Here is a 15,289-nt window from a genome sequence, read left to right as displayed (position 1 = left end):
TCTTTGGTTTCTCTGTAGGGGCTGTGGTCTCTATGTGGGGGGTGTGCTCGCTGTGTGGGGGTCTTTGGTTACAGTGTAGGGGTCTTTGGTCACTCTGTGGCAGCTGTGATAACTTCTGTTTAGATCAGGGTTCCCCAACTCCAGTCCTCGAGGGCCGCCAACAGTGCATGTTTTCAGGATTTCCTTAGCAGTGCATGGGTGTTACAATCATCAACTGTGCAGGTGATTAAATTATCACATGTGCAATACTAAGGAATTCCTGAAAACATGCACTGTTGGCGGCCCTTGAGGACTGGAATTGAGGACCCATGGTTTAGATAATTAGATCTGATACTGATTGTTGATTTCGTTTTTGCTCCTCAGGTCCAATCACTTGGACATCATTGGGCTTCTGTAATGGAACACGACAGTCACCTATAGACATAGAAGAAGCCTCTGTTCACTTCAATGGGAGCCTGGGCCAATTGGTGTTTACCAACTACAGTAATAAGGACGCCCTGCAGACCTTGAGCAACACGGGGCACACAGGTAGCCATCACTGCAGAAGCAAATCCAGTGCCCCTATAGTGATACCCAAACAAATCCGCAGCACACAGTGGCAATACTGACGTCACTGCACAGCCCGGTCTCATCCAGACACTCAGCACTAGTCCTAATCTCAAGGATTATAATCTCATAGCTGCTAATCTCACTAATTATAATCCAACAGGCACACAGCATTGATACTAATCCCACTAATTATATTCATATAAACATACAGCACTGATATTAATTCCACATAGACCCATTGCATTCATACTAATCCCACAGATTATAGTCCCATAGCTGCATGCACTGATATTAAACATAGTAATGAGTGAGCGTGCGCGCCACAACTTGTTACTCGATTGAGCATCAAGTATAAGAGATTAACAATGCTGGAGTTTCCCATTGACTTCCATTGTACTCGGTACTTGAATCGGGCCCAGGAGTCCTGATGCTGGATGGAGTAAGGAGCAGAGCTGAGCATAACCCAATGGACACAGAAGTCAATGGAGTAGAAGAAGGCCACAGGCCTCCGCTAGTTACATGGACACGCTATACTCATACTGTTCCTTCACTTTGGAGGGATAGGACTGACATAGTTTTATCTCTCAGGGTCATGTATCAGTGACTTCTTTAATTCTCTTAACAGTGGAAGTTTCCATCAGCGATGGGGTCTCGGTATCTGGAGGGGGGCTCCCTGCAACATACATAGCTACTGCTTTTCATTTCCACTGGGGAAATGGCACCAATGGCTCTGAGCACCGACTGATGGGACGGCAGTACCCTATGGAGGTAAAAGGGCACGGGGGCACACAAGGTCCCCTCACACATATGTGAGGTTAAAGTGTGGGAAGTAATTTTAGTAATTCTCTAATTAGGTGGGAACAGCTCAACAACCCAGTCATGTATACGAGGGGCTGCTGGCTTTACCCATAAAGAAGCGAGTTTGGATGATGAAACTTTCCATTTCTTCCACACACTTTCCTCTGATGACAACACACTTCTTACATCGGTATTCCAAGTTCTGTAAGCCTAGCAAAAAGAAGGATTTCAGTTGTGTCCCAAACCAGGCATCCGTAATAACCATGGCATTAGAAATGGTGTGAAATTTGGCATCCTTGAGGTGTTTCTTCAGGATTGGAAACAGATGTTAGTCAGAGGGAGGTAGATCTGGTGAATAAGGTGAGTGGTCACCAGCTGGAAGTCCAGCTTTGCCAGTTTTGCCGTGGTCGCTTGTGTGGTGTGAGCGGAGGAGTTGTCTTGCAGTAACAAGATTCCTTTGGACAGCTTGCCGCGCCTTTTGGCATTCAGAGCTGCCTTCAGTTGGTCCAAAAGTTCAATGTAATACCATGCATTGATGGTGGAACCCTTTTGAAGGTAGTCCACTAGCAGCACGCCCTCCTTATCCCAGAACACAGACGCCATCACCTTAGTGGCTGATTTTTGCACCCTGAACTTCTTTGGATGAGGAGAACCACTGTGCCTCCACTCTTTTGACTGGTCCTTGTTTTCAGCGTCATACAAATAAATCCAGGTCTCATCCATAGTGACCGGTCGCTCCAGGAAGTTCTTATCAGTCCGGAAACACTGACAAATGGACCGGGAAGTTGTCACTCGCTGCTTCTCTGATCTGTTGTCAGACATTTAGGGAGCCACTTTGCAGATCGCTTCCTCTATGAAGGGCATTGATCCCCCAATGTCTGCGACATATCACCATGACTATCCGCCGCGGACTTTCCTTGTAGAAACAAGAATTTTATCATCCTCTGCTCTCAGTTGTGTGAATACCGCATTAGACTCCGCCATTTTGTTTTCCTGCTTGTGTAGAACACTGTTGCCATAAGCAACAAACACAAAATTTTGAAAACATATATTAGACACATAAGGCTTTCATGTGATGTAACATTCATTACCATAGAAACAAAAAAAGATCACAAAGCCAAAGACATTCACATAGAGATGATCCCCTGCAATCTAGTCACGTATAGCTGAGTCCCCTGCAATCTAGTCACTTATATCTGAGTCCCCTGCAATCTAGTCATGTATATCTGAGTCCCCTGCTGTCTAGTCACGTATATCTGAGTCCCCTGCTGTCTAGTCACGTATATCTGAGTCCCCTGCAGTCTAGTCATGTATATATGAGTGAGCAAAAATTGAAGGGATCCAGCAACGGCCAAATAAAAATTAAAACATGACTTTTAATACAAAAACATTAAAAACAGAACGAGTCCATAACTCCAGCATTAGTAGAGCAGGCATCCGTCTACGCGTTTCAGGCAGACCCCCTGCCCTTAATCATGACAGATGGAAACACAAACTGGTAATGTGTATAGAGCCCAACAATGGACCGAGCATGGAGCAGAATCCACAGATTAGACTAATGACAGTGATTGAGCCAGCGAGGAAGAAAGAAGGGGAATATGTGCACATGTCGCGGGCGGGGAGGAGGGTGTCAGCACACCGCGCTCACCCCTTCTGCTCGGGTCCGGCAGCTGCTCCTGGTGGCTCGAGCTGTGGGCCGGATCCCGGGGTTTCTCGAGCGACACTCCTCGCCCGTGAGTGAAAGGGGGTGTTTGTTGGGTGTGGGGATTGTTATAGTTCGTGACGCCACCCACGGTTGTGGTGATTGCACCACCGCTGCTCAGTGTGGGGGTCCCGGGGATGGTGATGCGGAGCAGCCAGGTGTTGTGTTGCCCCTCCGTGGGTAGGGGTTGGTGATCCCGGGGCCCGGTGATGAGATGTGAAGTGTAGGGCCTGGAGGGCGCAGGGACGCGGGGGCAGCGCTGTGCCTTGCGGCACTATGGTACTCACTCAGCCTGACACACGGACACAGTTTGTACGGTAAACCAACGGCTGGTAGGACGGTCCCACAGACGGCTGCACCTGCACTCCCGGTAGGTGACAGTGATGTCCCTCTTCCTTGCACCTGTGTTGACTGATGGTAGCGGTGGATTCCCTCCGGTTACCCGCTCCCCGTCTGCAATCTGGGCCGGAGGAGCTCTACACTTTGCCCGCAGGCGCTGGCCCTGAGAAACTTGTGCCGTGGCGGTGGCGGTGTCTCTCCAGTACGGGTTGGGCTGTTGCCTTCAATCGGGACTTGGTTGTTGGGGGATCTGCGTCCCCGTCACTGACGGATTTGGCAAATCTGGCGACTCCTAGCCTTGCCGGGGTCCGAGAGGCCCCTGCCCTGGTGCTGACTGTCCTTCGGAACACTGCTCCAGACCACCGGGCACACAGCCAACGGGGTCCTTCCAGGAACTTCCAAACGGTCCCCCTCCAGACAGTCACCGCCGTTGCTGACCTTGCTGTTCTGGCCCTCACAAAGCTGGACCCTTCAGGCTGTCTTTCTCTTCTGTTACTTTGCTTGCTTTTCCTCCTTTACTACTTTCCTTCCTTCACTTTCACTTAGTTGTTTACTTTTGCCCTGTCTAGACTACTCCTTAACTCCTCACACTTGCCCTCCCTGGGCTAATCTGCTGTTCACTCAAGCTCGTCCCTGAGCTATCTGCCTGGTTACTTCCTGCCTCCAGTGTTGTGAGCTCCTCGGTGGGCGGAGCCAACCGCCTGGCCCACCCCCTGGTGTGCATCATCAACCTCTGGAGGAAGGCAACAAGGATTTGTGGTTAGCTGTGATGTGCCTACCTGGAGTGTGGGGTGTGGTGGTGTTGTGACCTGTGTCCCCTGGCTTGCCCAGGGCGACACATTCCCCCTTAGCAAAATGCAGACCGTCCGCGGGCTGCCGTCCTACACCGGTTTTATTTTTCTGTAAAAGGGGGTAACAGGGTTAAGAAAACATAAATAACATTTTTAATCAAAACTCTTCCCAAGACGGGAGGCACATTTACTTAAACGTTGCAACGGTGTACGGTCACGGTTTCCGCTCTCTCCCACCCAAGCAACCTGGCCCTGATGCTGCCCCTAAAACCCAGGCAGCACCCCTTGACCCACAGTCCAGCACAAGTTACCCGAGCGGGATCTGTCCTTCCCCTCCAGAGGGTGGCCACCGGTTCCTTTGGTGGCTGGGCCCTAGCCTGCTCTGCTCAGGGCCCTCCCTCCAACCTGCCTCTCCGGAGGCGGCATTGCGGAAACGGTAACGGTAACCAACATATTTACAAGCCACTTAACGTTTGTGGTGCCCTGCAAGTTCACGGGCTTGTCCATGGATAGTTCCCATGCATTTTAAACGGTCCCCACGGGGACAACGGTGCCGGCTCCTGCCGGTTCAATCACAAAAGCAAATCAGGTGAAAACTCGGGGATCATTTTCTTCTTATCATTTGCAGACTTTCAAACTTTTAAACAACAACAACAACTTCAGTGGTGGTCCCAACGGGGACGGTGCTGCGGGCATCCATTGCCCTACTCCGGTCTTTCAAGCGCTGGGGCTGCTGGCAAGGGGTAGAGGTCTGCGCTCGCTCGGGCCTCCGGGCCCCTCCTGAGGTTAACGTCCAGCGCAAACCACCCTCGCTCCCCAAAGTGCCGGGTATAGTGCACAATATCTCCCGGCATCAGGTTACGGCCGGGATGTTCTTCGGGCAGGTGAGCATGCACATCCCGCCGGGCTACAAACACCTCGGCCTCCAGGCCTGGCTCGTAGATGAACCCGTAGCCCCGGCGGACATCAAACCGCCTCACCTGTCCCTCGTGCAGCGGTCCCCGGTCACGGAATGTCGCTTGCCGGAGATTCTCCTTCTCCCGGATCGCTCTGGCCACCAGCTCGGCCTTCTTCCTTTCCCTTTCGGTGATCTCCAGGCCCAGCGGTACCGGCTCCCTATCCCAGTACGGCGCTGCTGCCAGCGCCGGCGCACGGGTTGAGCCCCGCGGGACATCCAGCACGTTACCCACTGTCAGGAAAGTGGGCAGCGTATCCCGCGGTGTCATGGCCTTGGGCGCTGCCTTGCAGCAGCAACCCGGCGCTACCTCAGCCGAGGTGTGGGGGATGGGCATAGGGGCTTTCTGCTGCCGGGCCTTCGGCTCGGAACGGGTCTTCGGCTCCGGCTCGGGGAGTGTCTCAGGGGATGCCTCCGGTTCGGTCTTCGGAGTCTTCCACGGCAACACCGCTGACTGGCTGCGGGCTCCGGCTACAGGTTGGCCCGCTTGGGCGGGGACGCTGGGTACTGCTACCGGTTGCGGTGGTAGCAGGCCTAGTGGCGGGGTCACGGCCTCCGGAACGGGTGGCGAGGGAGGCAGCGAAGGGAGAGGGCTTGGACCGGGCCCCACAGCCGCGATGACCGGCCCCTCAAGGGCATCGGGACGTGGGTCACTCACCCTCCCTTTCTCCGCTTCCTCCTCGCGTCTCCGCACGGTGGCTACAACGTCCGCCATGTCGGCCTCCCACTCCTCCATGAGGAGCTGCATCTTCACCTGCAGCCGTTGGTAGAGCTGCGCGGTCCGGATCTCCACCCACGCCGCGGTTCCAGGCGCGGGGGGTACGGTGTCGCGGGACGGCATCCACATGACGGCTGGTTCGTTTGCTTCCAGGAACGGGATGTTTGCAGAGTCCTGGCGTCCCTGCTTTTATAGCCGCAGCTACATGCGGCCGGCCGCCATCGCGTCCCCCTTAGCTCTTTTCGGCCCCTCCTCTCTCGGGGCGGGGTTTTGGTCTTCGCGCCTCTACTGCTCGAGAAGACGCTCGAGCGGGAACTTTTCGCGCCAAAGATGGCGGCTTCTGAAATTTTTCTGCCGGATGCCTCCGGCGGTAACAAGGCGCACCTCTACCTGACGGCAGAGCGGTAAGATCCTGTTTGTGACGCCAAGTTGTCGCGGGCGGGGAGGAGGGTGTCAGCACACCGCGCTCACCCCTTCTGCTCGGGTCCGGCAGCTGCTCCTGGTGGCTCGAGCTGTGGGCCGGATCCCGGGGTTTCTCGAGCGACACTCCTCGCCCGTGAGTGAAAGGGGGTGTTTGTTGGGTGTGGGGATTGTTATAGTTCGTGACGCCACCCACGGTTGTGGTGATTGCACCACCGCTGCTCAGTGTGGGGGTCCCGGGGATGGTGATGCGGAGCAGCCAGGTGTTGTGTTGCCCCTCCGTGGGTAGGGGTTGGTGATCCCGGGGCCCGGTGATGAGATGTGAAGTGTAGGGCCTGGAGGGCGCAGGGACGCGGGGGCAGCGCTGTGCCTTGCGGCACTATGGTACTCACTCAGCCTGACACACGGACACAGTTTGTACGGTAAACCAACGGCTGGTAGGACGGTCCGACAGACGGCTGCACCTGCACTCCCGGTAGGTAACGGTGATGTCCCTCTTCCTTGCACCTGTGTTGACTGATGGTAGTGGTGGATTCCCTCCGGTTACCCGCTCCCCGGCTGCAATCTGGGCCGGAGGAGCTCTACACTTTGCCCGCAGGCGCTGGCCCTGAGAAACTTGTGCCGTGGCGGTGGCGGTGTCTCTCCAATACGGGTTGGGCTGTTGCCTTCAATCGGGACTTGGTTGTTGGGGGATCTGCGTCCCCGTCACTGACGGATTTGGCAAATCTGGCGACTCCTAGCCTTGCCGGGGTCCGAGAGGCCCCTGCCCTGGTGCTGACTGTCCTTCGGAACACTGCTCCAGACCACCGGGCACACAGCCAACGGGGTCCTTCCAGGAACTTCCAAACGGTCCCCCTCCAGACAGTCACCGCCGTTGCTGACCTTGCTGTTCTGGCCCTCACAAAGCTGGACCCTTCAGGCTGTCTTTCTCTTCTGTTACTTTGCTTGCTTTTCCTCCTTTACTACTTTCCTTCCTTCACTTTCACTTAGTTGTTTACTTTTGCCCTGTCTAGACTACTCCTTAACTCCTCACACTTGCCCTCCCTGGGCTAATCTGCTGTTCACTCAAGCTCGTCCCTGAGCTATCTGCCTGGTTACTTCCTGCCTCCAGTGTTGTGAGCTCCTCGGTGGGCGGAGCCAACCGCCTGGCCCACCCCCTGGTGTGCATCATCAACCTCTGGAGGAAGGCAACAAGGATTTGTGGTTAGCTGTGATGTGCCTACCTGGAGTGTGGGGTGTGGTGGTGTTGTGACCTGTGTCCCCTGGCTTGCCCAGGGCGACACACACATATACATAACAATGTACTGGAAAACATATAATAATAATCATATTAATAAAGAATTGAAAAAACATGTAATAATACAAAAATCCACCGCGCTTAACATTCATGAAAAATATACAATAAATTTTTACATTTTAATGTGAATGCTGATGAATGGGATGCAAATATTGATACCTGTATGCCGTAAAAAATGTATATAGCATTATAGCGCTGAATAGAATAAACTGGAATCAGAGGCTGTGGTATCTACCCGTGTGTAGAATTGTAGACTGCTTGGATGTTTAGTTGAAATAAGCATGCACAAGATGATCTCTCTAAAAAAAAGTCCAATATATATATAGAAATTATTATATTTATATATATTATATATATAAATTATTTAAATAGCATTGATTAAAGTAAAAGCACTTGTATACAGCCTGCTTATAAGCAATGAATGTAGCTACAAGTGATACTGTGAGGCTGTATACAAGGGCTTTTACTTGAATCCATGATAGCTATAAATAATGCTCATATGAAGTAACAGTTGTTGCTTAAAATCAGTCTGTAGAGCCTGCAATTCATCCATGCTCACTTGCAGTGACATTTATATTTGTTCATAAGCAAGTTGTACATAAGCGCTCCCAATCTAATCAGGTCTATTCATCAACGATTTATAATTTATAATAGATAGATATATATATAGATGAGCCCCTGCAGCCCAGTCACATATAGATGAGCCTAACCCTAACCCTGATATGTTTCCTAGCATATAACTGGTTAATTGCATTCTTGTGGTCTCTATTCTCACGTGTTCTGGTTTATGCAATTATGTTTCTTCCTCCTCCCCAATTCCTTTTGTTTTTCCATTTATACTCTTTCTGTTGTAATGTTTGTCATGGTTATGATTAAGGAAGTCTAAATTCTGAAACACGTCAACCACGTGCTTATAACTTGTGTGAGACTGTGACCGGGGTTATCTATGACGGCCGGTATGTCTCGCCCAGGTTGTGCTCACTCCATGATAGAAAGTAAATCCACTATAGGGTTAATGCTGTTTCCCTACAGGCTTAAGGAAGGGTTAAAAGGAAACAGGAACGAGGGCAGGTGTGCCGGGTGTGGGGGAAGTGACCAGAACTTCCTGAGCCCTCTGCTGGAGAGGCACATGTATTTTGTTATGGACTTTTTTTGTTTGGACATTAAAACCGTGTGCTGTGAACCTTGATGCCTGGATCCCGTGTCTTCTGCTGCGCAGCCGACCGTGCTACCTCACATATGGTGGAGAATCGGCGGGCATGACAGCCGGTGAGGTGTAGCATCCATCCCTGGTGACCCAGCTGCGCATGTCCTGGATTCGAGCGGCTATACTACAGCCCAAACCCGGCGACGCCATGGAGGACATACTAAAGCATTTGGCTCAGGCTAATGCACAGCAGCAACAGACCAATGCACACCTGCTCCAATCCTTGCAAGTGCAGGAAAAAAAACTCCAAGAACAGTTGGATCAGGCCAATGCACGTCAGCAGCAATCCTTGCAAGTGCAGGTCAAAATGCACCAAGAACAGATGGAGCAGGCCAATGCACGTCAGCAGCAATCCTTGCAAGTGCAGGACAAAAGGCACCAAGAACAGATGGAGCAGGCCAATGCACGTCAGCAGCAAGCCTTACAATTGCAGGAAAAAAGGCACCAAGAACAGATGGTTCTCCTGGCCAAGTCGATCCGTGCCGGACCGGCAGCAACAACCCCGGGACCGGGTGACGACGGCAGCGTCCGGAAAGCGGTGAGACAAGCGTTGCAAAAGATGACCCCGGGTGATGATGTGGAAGCGTTCCTGGCGGTGTTTGAGCGGGTGGCCGAGCGGGAAAAGCTGCCGACCCCGCAGTGGGCTGAGGTATTGTCGCCCTATCTGACGGGGGAACCCCAAAAAGCGTACCTGGACCTCGGTACCGAGGACGCCATTGACTATGTGACCCTGAAAGCCGAAATACTGGCTCGGTTGGGGGTGAATACCTATGTACGGGCTCAGCGGGTAAATCAGTGGTTCTATGAGGAAGCCAAACCCGTACGCTCCCAGGCCTATGACTTATTACATCTTGTAAAAAAGTGGTTGCAGCCTGACACTCTGAGCCCGGCGCAAATGGTGGAAAGGGTAGTAGTGGATCGTTTTGTGCGCACTTTACCCGTCACCGTTCAACGGTGGGTAGGACAGGGTGACCCGAGTACCCTGGACCAATTAGTGTCCCTGGTAGAGCGGCATGTGGCTACGCAGGACTTGATACGGGACACTGAGACTTTGCGTACCGCCCGTCGGTCCGGCCCCTCCAAGCCTAGGGCCAAGGACCCACCGCCGACACCGGTACAGGAGTCCGCTACCATCCTGGCTGAGGCCGCGCCCGCCGTTCCTGAGGTCCGGAAGGCCATGTACCCTAAACGACAACTTGTCAAGGGGGTTTCCTTCCCTATTAGATGTTGGCGGTGCCAGCGGGTGGGACATATGGAAGCCCAGTGTCCCCTGACCACGGAGCCCATGGATTGTGGGGTTACCCGGCGGGGTTCAATGTATGCTCAGGTGGTGTGTACCGCTGACCTGGTCTCCCCAGAGACAGAGCCCCACTTGTGCCAAATACAGGTGAATGGATGTCCGGTTACAGGATTGTTGGATTCCGGAAGCTTAGTGACCCTTGTGCGATCCACCTTGAGAGCTAAAGTAAAGGCCACAGGACGCACTGTGGGGGTGGTTTGCATACATGGGGACCGCCACGACTATCCCACGGGGATTGTCACCATCACAGCACCTTGCGGTCAGGTGCAACATGAGGTGGGACTTCTTAACACTCTTCCTTATGACGTGATCCTAGGAAGGGATCTGCCCTATTTTTGGACTTTATGGAGGGGACCCCCTAAGTCCCCTCAGATATTGGTCGGTCCGGGACCTGAGCCCTACAATCCTGAATCCGGGACACCTGCCGTAGGGGTCACGATGATAGGGACAGAGTGTGAACCCGATAGGTCACCCCTAGAGGTATTGGCAGGAGAGGCTGAGACGGTCGAGCCCATCCCGGAGTTGGAGGCGTCCCCGGATGCGTTTGGGACAGCCCAACTCCAGGACCCTACGTTAATACATGCCCGGAGTCGGGTGACAGTAGTTGACGGGGTGGCACAGCTGCCCAGTGCCCAGGTAAGGTACCCCCATTTCGCTCTTAAGCGGGATTTACTCTACCGGGTAGATGAAATACGGGGCGTAGGGGTAGAACAGTTGGTGGTGCCCCAGCCGCATCGCCGGCGGGTCCTCGACTTGGCTCATAAACACCTGATGAGTGGCCACCTAGGGGTCAAGAAAACGCAGGAGCGAATATTGCAAAGGTTCTATTGGCCCGGGGTCTTTGGGGAGGTAAAACGGTTCTGCGAAACCTGCCCGGAGTGTCAGCTTACTGCACCCCTGACCCATTTTCGCAGTCCGTTGGTACCGTTACCCATTATAGAAGTCCCTTTTGAACGGATAGGGATGGATCTGGTGGGGCCCCTCGTAAAGTCCGCTCGAGGGCACCAACACATCCTAGTGATCGTTGACTATGCCACCCGGTATCCCGAGGCGATACCTCTCAGACATACTGCAGCCAAGCTTATAGCTCGGGAGTTGTTTGCTGTGTTCTGCCGGGTGGGATTGCCCAAGGAGATCCTTACGGATCAGGGGACCCCATTCATGTCTAAAGTGACCAAAGAGCTATGCCGGCTACTCCAGATCAAGCAGTTGCGTACGTCTGTGTATCATCCGCAAACGGACGGTTTAGTCGAGCGTTTCAATAAAACCCTGAAAACCATGCTAAGAAGGGTGATTTCAAAAGACGGGAAAGACTGGGATATGATGCTTCCCTATTTGATGTTTGCCATACGAGAGGTGCCACAGGCATCCACGGGGTTTTCGCCTTTTGAATTGTTATACGGGCGACATCCCCGGGGATTGTTGGACCTGGCAAAGGAAACATGGGAACAAGAGCCCACCCCCCATAAAAGTGTGATTGAACACATTTTGGGTATGCAGAACCGCATAAGCGCGGTCATGCCAATTGTGAAGGAGCACTTACAGGAGGCTCAGGCCGCGCAAAGCGGCCGCTACAATAGACAAGCCACCGTGCGGACCTTTAAACCCGGGGATCGGGTGTTGGTATTGATCCCCACGGCGGAGAGCAAATTCCTGGCTCAGTGGCAAGGCCCCTACGAGATAAAGGAAAGAGTAGGGGTGGTTAACTATAAAGTATTGCAGCCCGGTAGGCGGAAACCTGAACAAATATACCATGTCAACCTATTAAAACCTTGGCAGGAACGGGAAAGCCTGATGGCTGTTTTTTCCCCACCTCCCTCCTCTTCGGGTCGTTCACATCCGGCTCCAGCGACCTCCGGAGAGGACGAACCGGAAGTAAGGATTGGAGAAGCCCTCACCAAGCAACAGAGGCGAGAGGCCAGACGGTTGGTTCAGCAGAACCCCGATGTCTTCTCCGAGCTGCCCGGTAGGACCAGTCTGATACGACATGATATTGTCACCGAGCCCCACCTGAAGGTACGCCTGAAGTCATACCGGGTACCGGAGGCTCGACGACAAGCCATATCGGAGGAAGTAAAGACAATGTTACGCCTGGGGGTCATCGAAAAATCCCGGAGTGAATGGGCTAGTCCGATTGTACTAATACCAAAACCCGATGGCTCCTTAAGGTTCTGCAATGACTTTAGGAGATTGAACGAAATATCCAAGTTCGATCTCTACCCCATGCCCCGGGTGGATGAGCTGATTGATAGGCTGGGACAGGCGCGATATTTTACCACGCTCGACCTGACCAAAGGGTACTGGCAGGTGCCACTAACGGAGTCCGCCAAGGAGAAAACCGCTTTTGTTACGCCGGAGGGTCTCTTCCACTATGTTGTCTTGCCTTTTGGGTTACATGGCGCTCCGGCCACGTTCCAGAGGTTGATGGACTTAGTGCTGGAACCCCACCAGGCGTATGCATCAGCGTACCTGGATGACATCATTATTTACAGCTCCGATTGGCAGACCCACTTGGAACAGGTACAAGCGGTGGTGGACGCGCTTCGATCAGCCGGATTGACAGCCAATCCCAAGAAATGTGCATTGGGACTCACGGAAGCCCGCTACTTGGGCTACGTGATAGGCCAAGGAGTGATTAAGCCCCAAATTAACAAGGTTGAGGCGATCCAGAAGTGGCCTAGACCCCTGACCACGAAGCAGGTTAGGGCCTTCCTGGGTATCGTGGGGTACTACAGGAGGTTTGTAAAGGATTTTGCGGGACTATCAGCCCCCTTGACGGACCTTCTCAAAGGCAAGAAGTCCGTCATGGTGCGGTGGACTCCGCAGGCCGAGGACTCCTTCCGGGCCCTGAAGGGGGTCCTGTGCGGACAGCCCGTTCTGGTCAACCCTGATTTCCGGAAGGAGTTCATTGTACAGACTGACGCCTCGGAGGTCGGCCTGGGGGCAGTGCTGTCTCAGGTGGTTCAGGGGGAGGAACACCCCGTCACCTTCTTGAGTAGGAAGCTCACCCCTCCCGAGCGGAATTATAGCGTAGTGGAGAAGGAGTGCCTGGCGATCAAGTGGGCCTTGGAGTCCCTACGCTATTACCTGCTGGGACGGCAGTTTCGCTTGGTGACGGATCACTCTCCACTGATCTGGATGAGGTCCGCCAAGGAACGGAATGCCCGGGTTACCCGGTGGTTCCTTTCTCTGCAGAACTTCCGGTTTACGGTTGAACACCGGGCCGGTAGGTTGCAGGGCAACGCCGATGCCTTGTCCCGCGGCCCGTGCTTGATGGCTGGAGTTCAACCCCGCACGCTTGAACTGAGGGGGGGGGTATGTGAGACTGTGACCGGGGTTATCTATGACGGCCGGTATGTCTCGCCCAGGTTGTGCTCACTCCATGATAGAAAGTAAATCCACTATAGGGTTAATGCTGTTTCCCTACAGGCTTAAGGAAGGGTTAAAAGGAAACAGGAACGAGGGCAGGTGTGCCGGGTGTGGGGGAAGTGACCAGAACTTCCTGAGCCCTCTGCTGGAGAGGCACATGTATTTTGTTATGGACTTTTTTTGTTTGGACATTAAAACCGTGTGCTGTGAACCTTGATGCCTGGATCCCGTGTCTTCTGCTGCGCAGCCGACCGTGCTACCTCACACTTGCTACATCATAAATTTGTATTACTTTTAATAAAGATGGATTTTTAAGAAAACTATTTTTCCCTTATGAAGACGCTGCTGCTGGAAAACTCCCTTTTTTCTGCAATCACGTTGAGCCTCCCTCGTTCCATGCACCGTCTGACCTTCTCTACAGCATGAATTATACTACTATGACGGTGAGCTGTATCTTCTCTTTTTACTTTGTGGGATTCACTGGATTGGCTTTCCATACACGTGCTCCCGTTTTTTTGTATTGATTCATTATTATTATTATTATTATTTATTTATAGAGCACCATTAATTCCATGGTGCTGTACATGAGAAGGGGGTTACATACAAAATACGTATACAAGTTACAGTAGACAGACTAGTACAGAGGGAAGAGGGCCCTACCCTTGCGGGCTTACATTCTATAGGATTATGGGGAGGAGACAATAGGTGGGGTGTAGGTCAGGCGGCGGCTCCGCACGGTGGTCGGGCGGCAGCTCCGCACGGTGGTCGGGCGGCAGCTCCGCACGGTGGTCGGGCGGCAGCTCCGCACGGTGGTCGGGCGGCAGCGAGTTCGTTATAGATTGTAGGCATTTCTGAACAGATGAGTTTTCAGGTTCCGTTTGAAGTTTGCAAGGGTAGGGGATAGTCTGACGTGTTGAGGCAGCGAGTTCCAGGAGACTGGGGATGCTCGGGAGAAGTCTTGGAGTCGGTTGCGTGAGGAGCGAATGAGAGAGGAGGAGAGGAGGAGATCTTGGGAGGACCGGAGGTGACGTGTTGGAGTGTAGTGGGAGAGTAGTTCGGAGATGTACGGAGGGGAAAGATTATGCACAGCTTTGTAGGTCAGTGTTAGAAGTTTGAATTGGATACGGTGGAAGATTGGAAGCCAGTGGAGGGACATGCAGAGGGGAGAAGCGGGGTGGTATTGAGGAGAGAGGTGGATAAGTCGGGCAGCAGAGTTAAGGATGGACTGGAGAGGGGCGAGCGTGTTGGCAGGGAGGCCACAGAGGAGGATGTTACAGTAGTCGAGGCGGGAGATTATGAGGGCATGCACTAGCATTTTAGTAGATTGCAAATTGAGGAAAGGGCGGATTCTGGAAATATTTTTGAGTTGAAGACATTGAAGATTCATGATGAATGAAGGTCACCTGTTAACAACAGCGATAGGATTAGTAAAGCTGCACTGTTATTTAATACTAACCCAGAATATGCACTACCAGCCAATACCAAACTTGGTAACCACATGAATAATTTAGAGAAACTTATGACTTCCAGACTGAAAACTTGGTGGGACTCTAAACCTTTACAAGCTTACATTGATAAATCTTTGGTTCCACGGGGACTAAGGATTAAAAAACGTCCTACAACTATTTATAACGATGAGTTCACTACTGCATGGGATCAGATTTTAAGTGAGTGCTCCATTCATCTTACGCAATTGATTATTCAAAGTGAGCACATTAAATTACAATCTCTTGAAATAGAGATCAAAAATATTGAAACATCTATTAGTGCCCACTTGAATTCTAGTGCATTTACTATTCTCCAGGAGAAAATCTCAGATAATCTTCACCAATTGGAAGAGAACA

The 15,289-nt window shown here is 52.4% G+C and overlaps 1 protein-coding gene across 1 annotated transcript in view; it reads left to right on the top strand.

The window, feature by feature from the left end:
* LOC142246866 (carbonic anhydrase 4-like) overlaps positions 1-15,289 on the top strand; it is a 183,083-nt gene that overhangs the window by 48,011 nt on the left and 119,783 nt on the right. The window contains exons 2-3 of the mRNA XM_075319917.1: positions 364-528; positions 1,175-1,317. Coding sequence (XP_075176032.1) covers positions 364-528; positions 1,175-1,317 — 308 coding nt within the window. The remainder of the gene's footprint in view (positions 1-363; positions 529-1,174; positions 1,318-15,289) is intronic.

The sequence above is a fragment of the Anomaloglossus baeobatrachus genome, chromosome 7 (genome assembly GCF_048569485.1).
Source record: "Anomaloglossus baeobatrachus isolate aAnoBae1 chromosome 7, aAnoBae1.hap1, whole genome shotgun sequence".
NCBI lineage: Eukaryota > Metazoa > Chordata > Amphibia > Anura > Aromobatidae > Anomaloglossus > Anomaloglossus baeobatrachus.
Note: the sequence above shows the minus strand (reverse complement) of the source record. Positions and strands in the feature narration are given on the sequence as shown.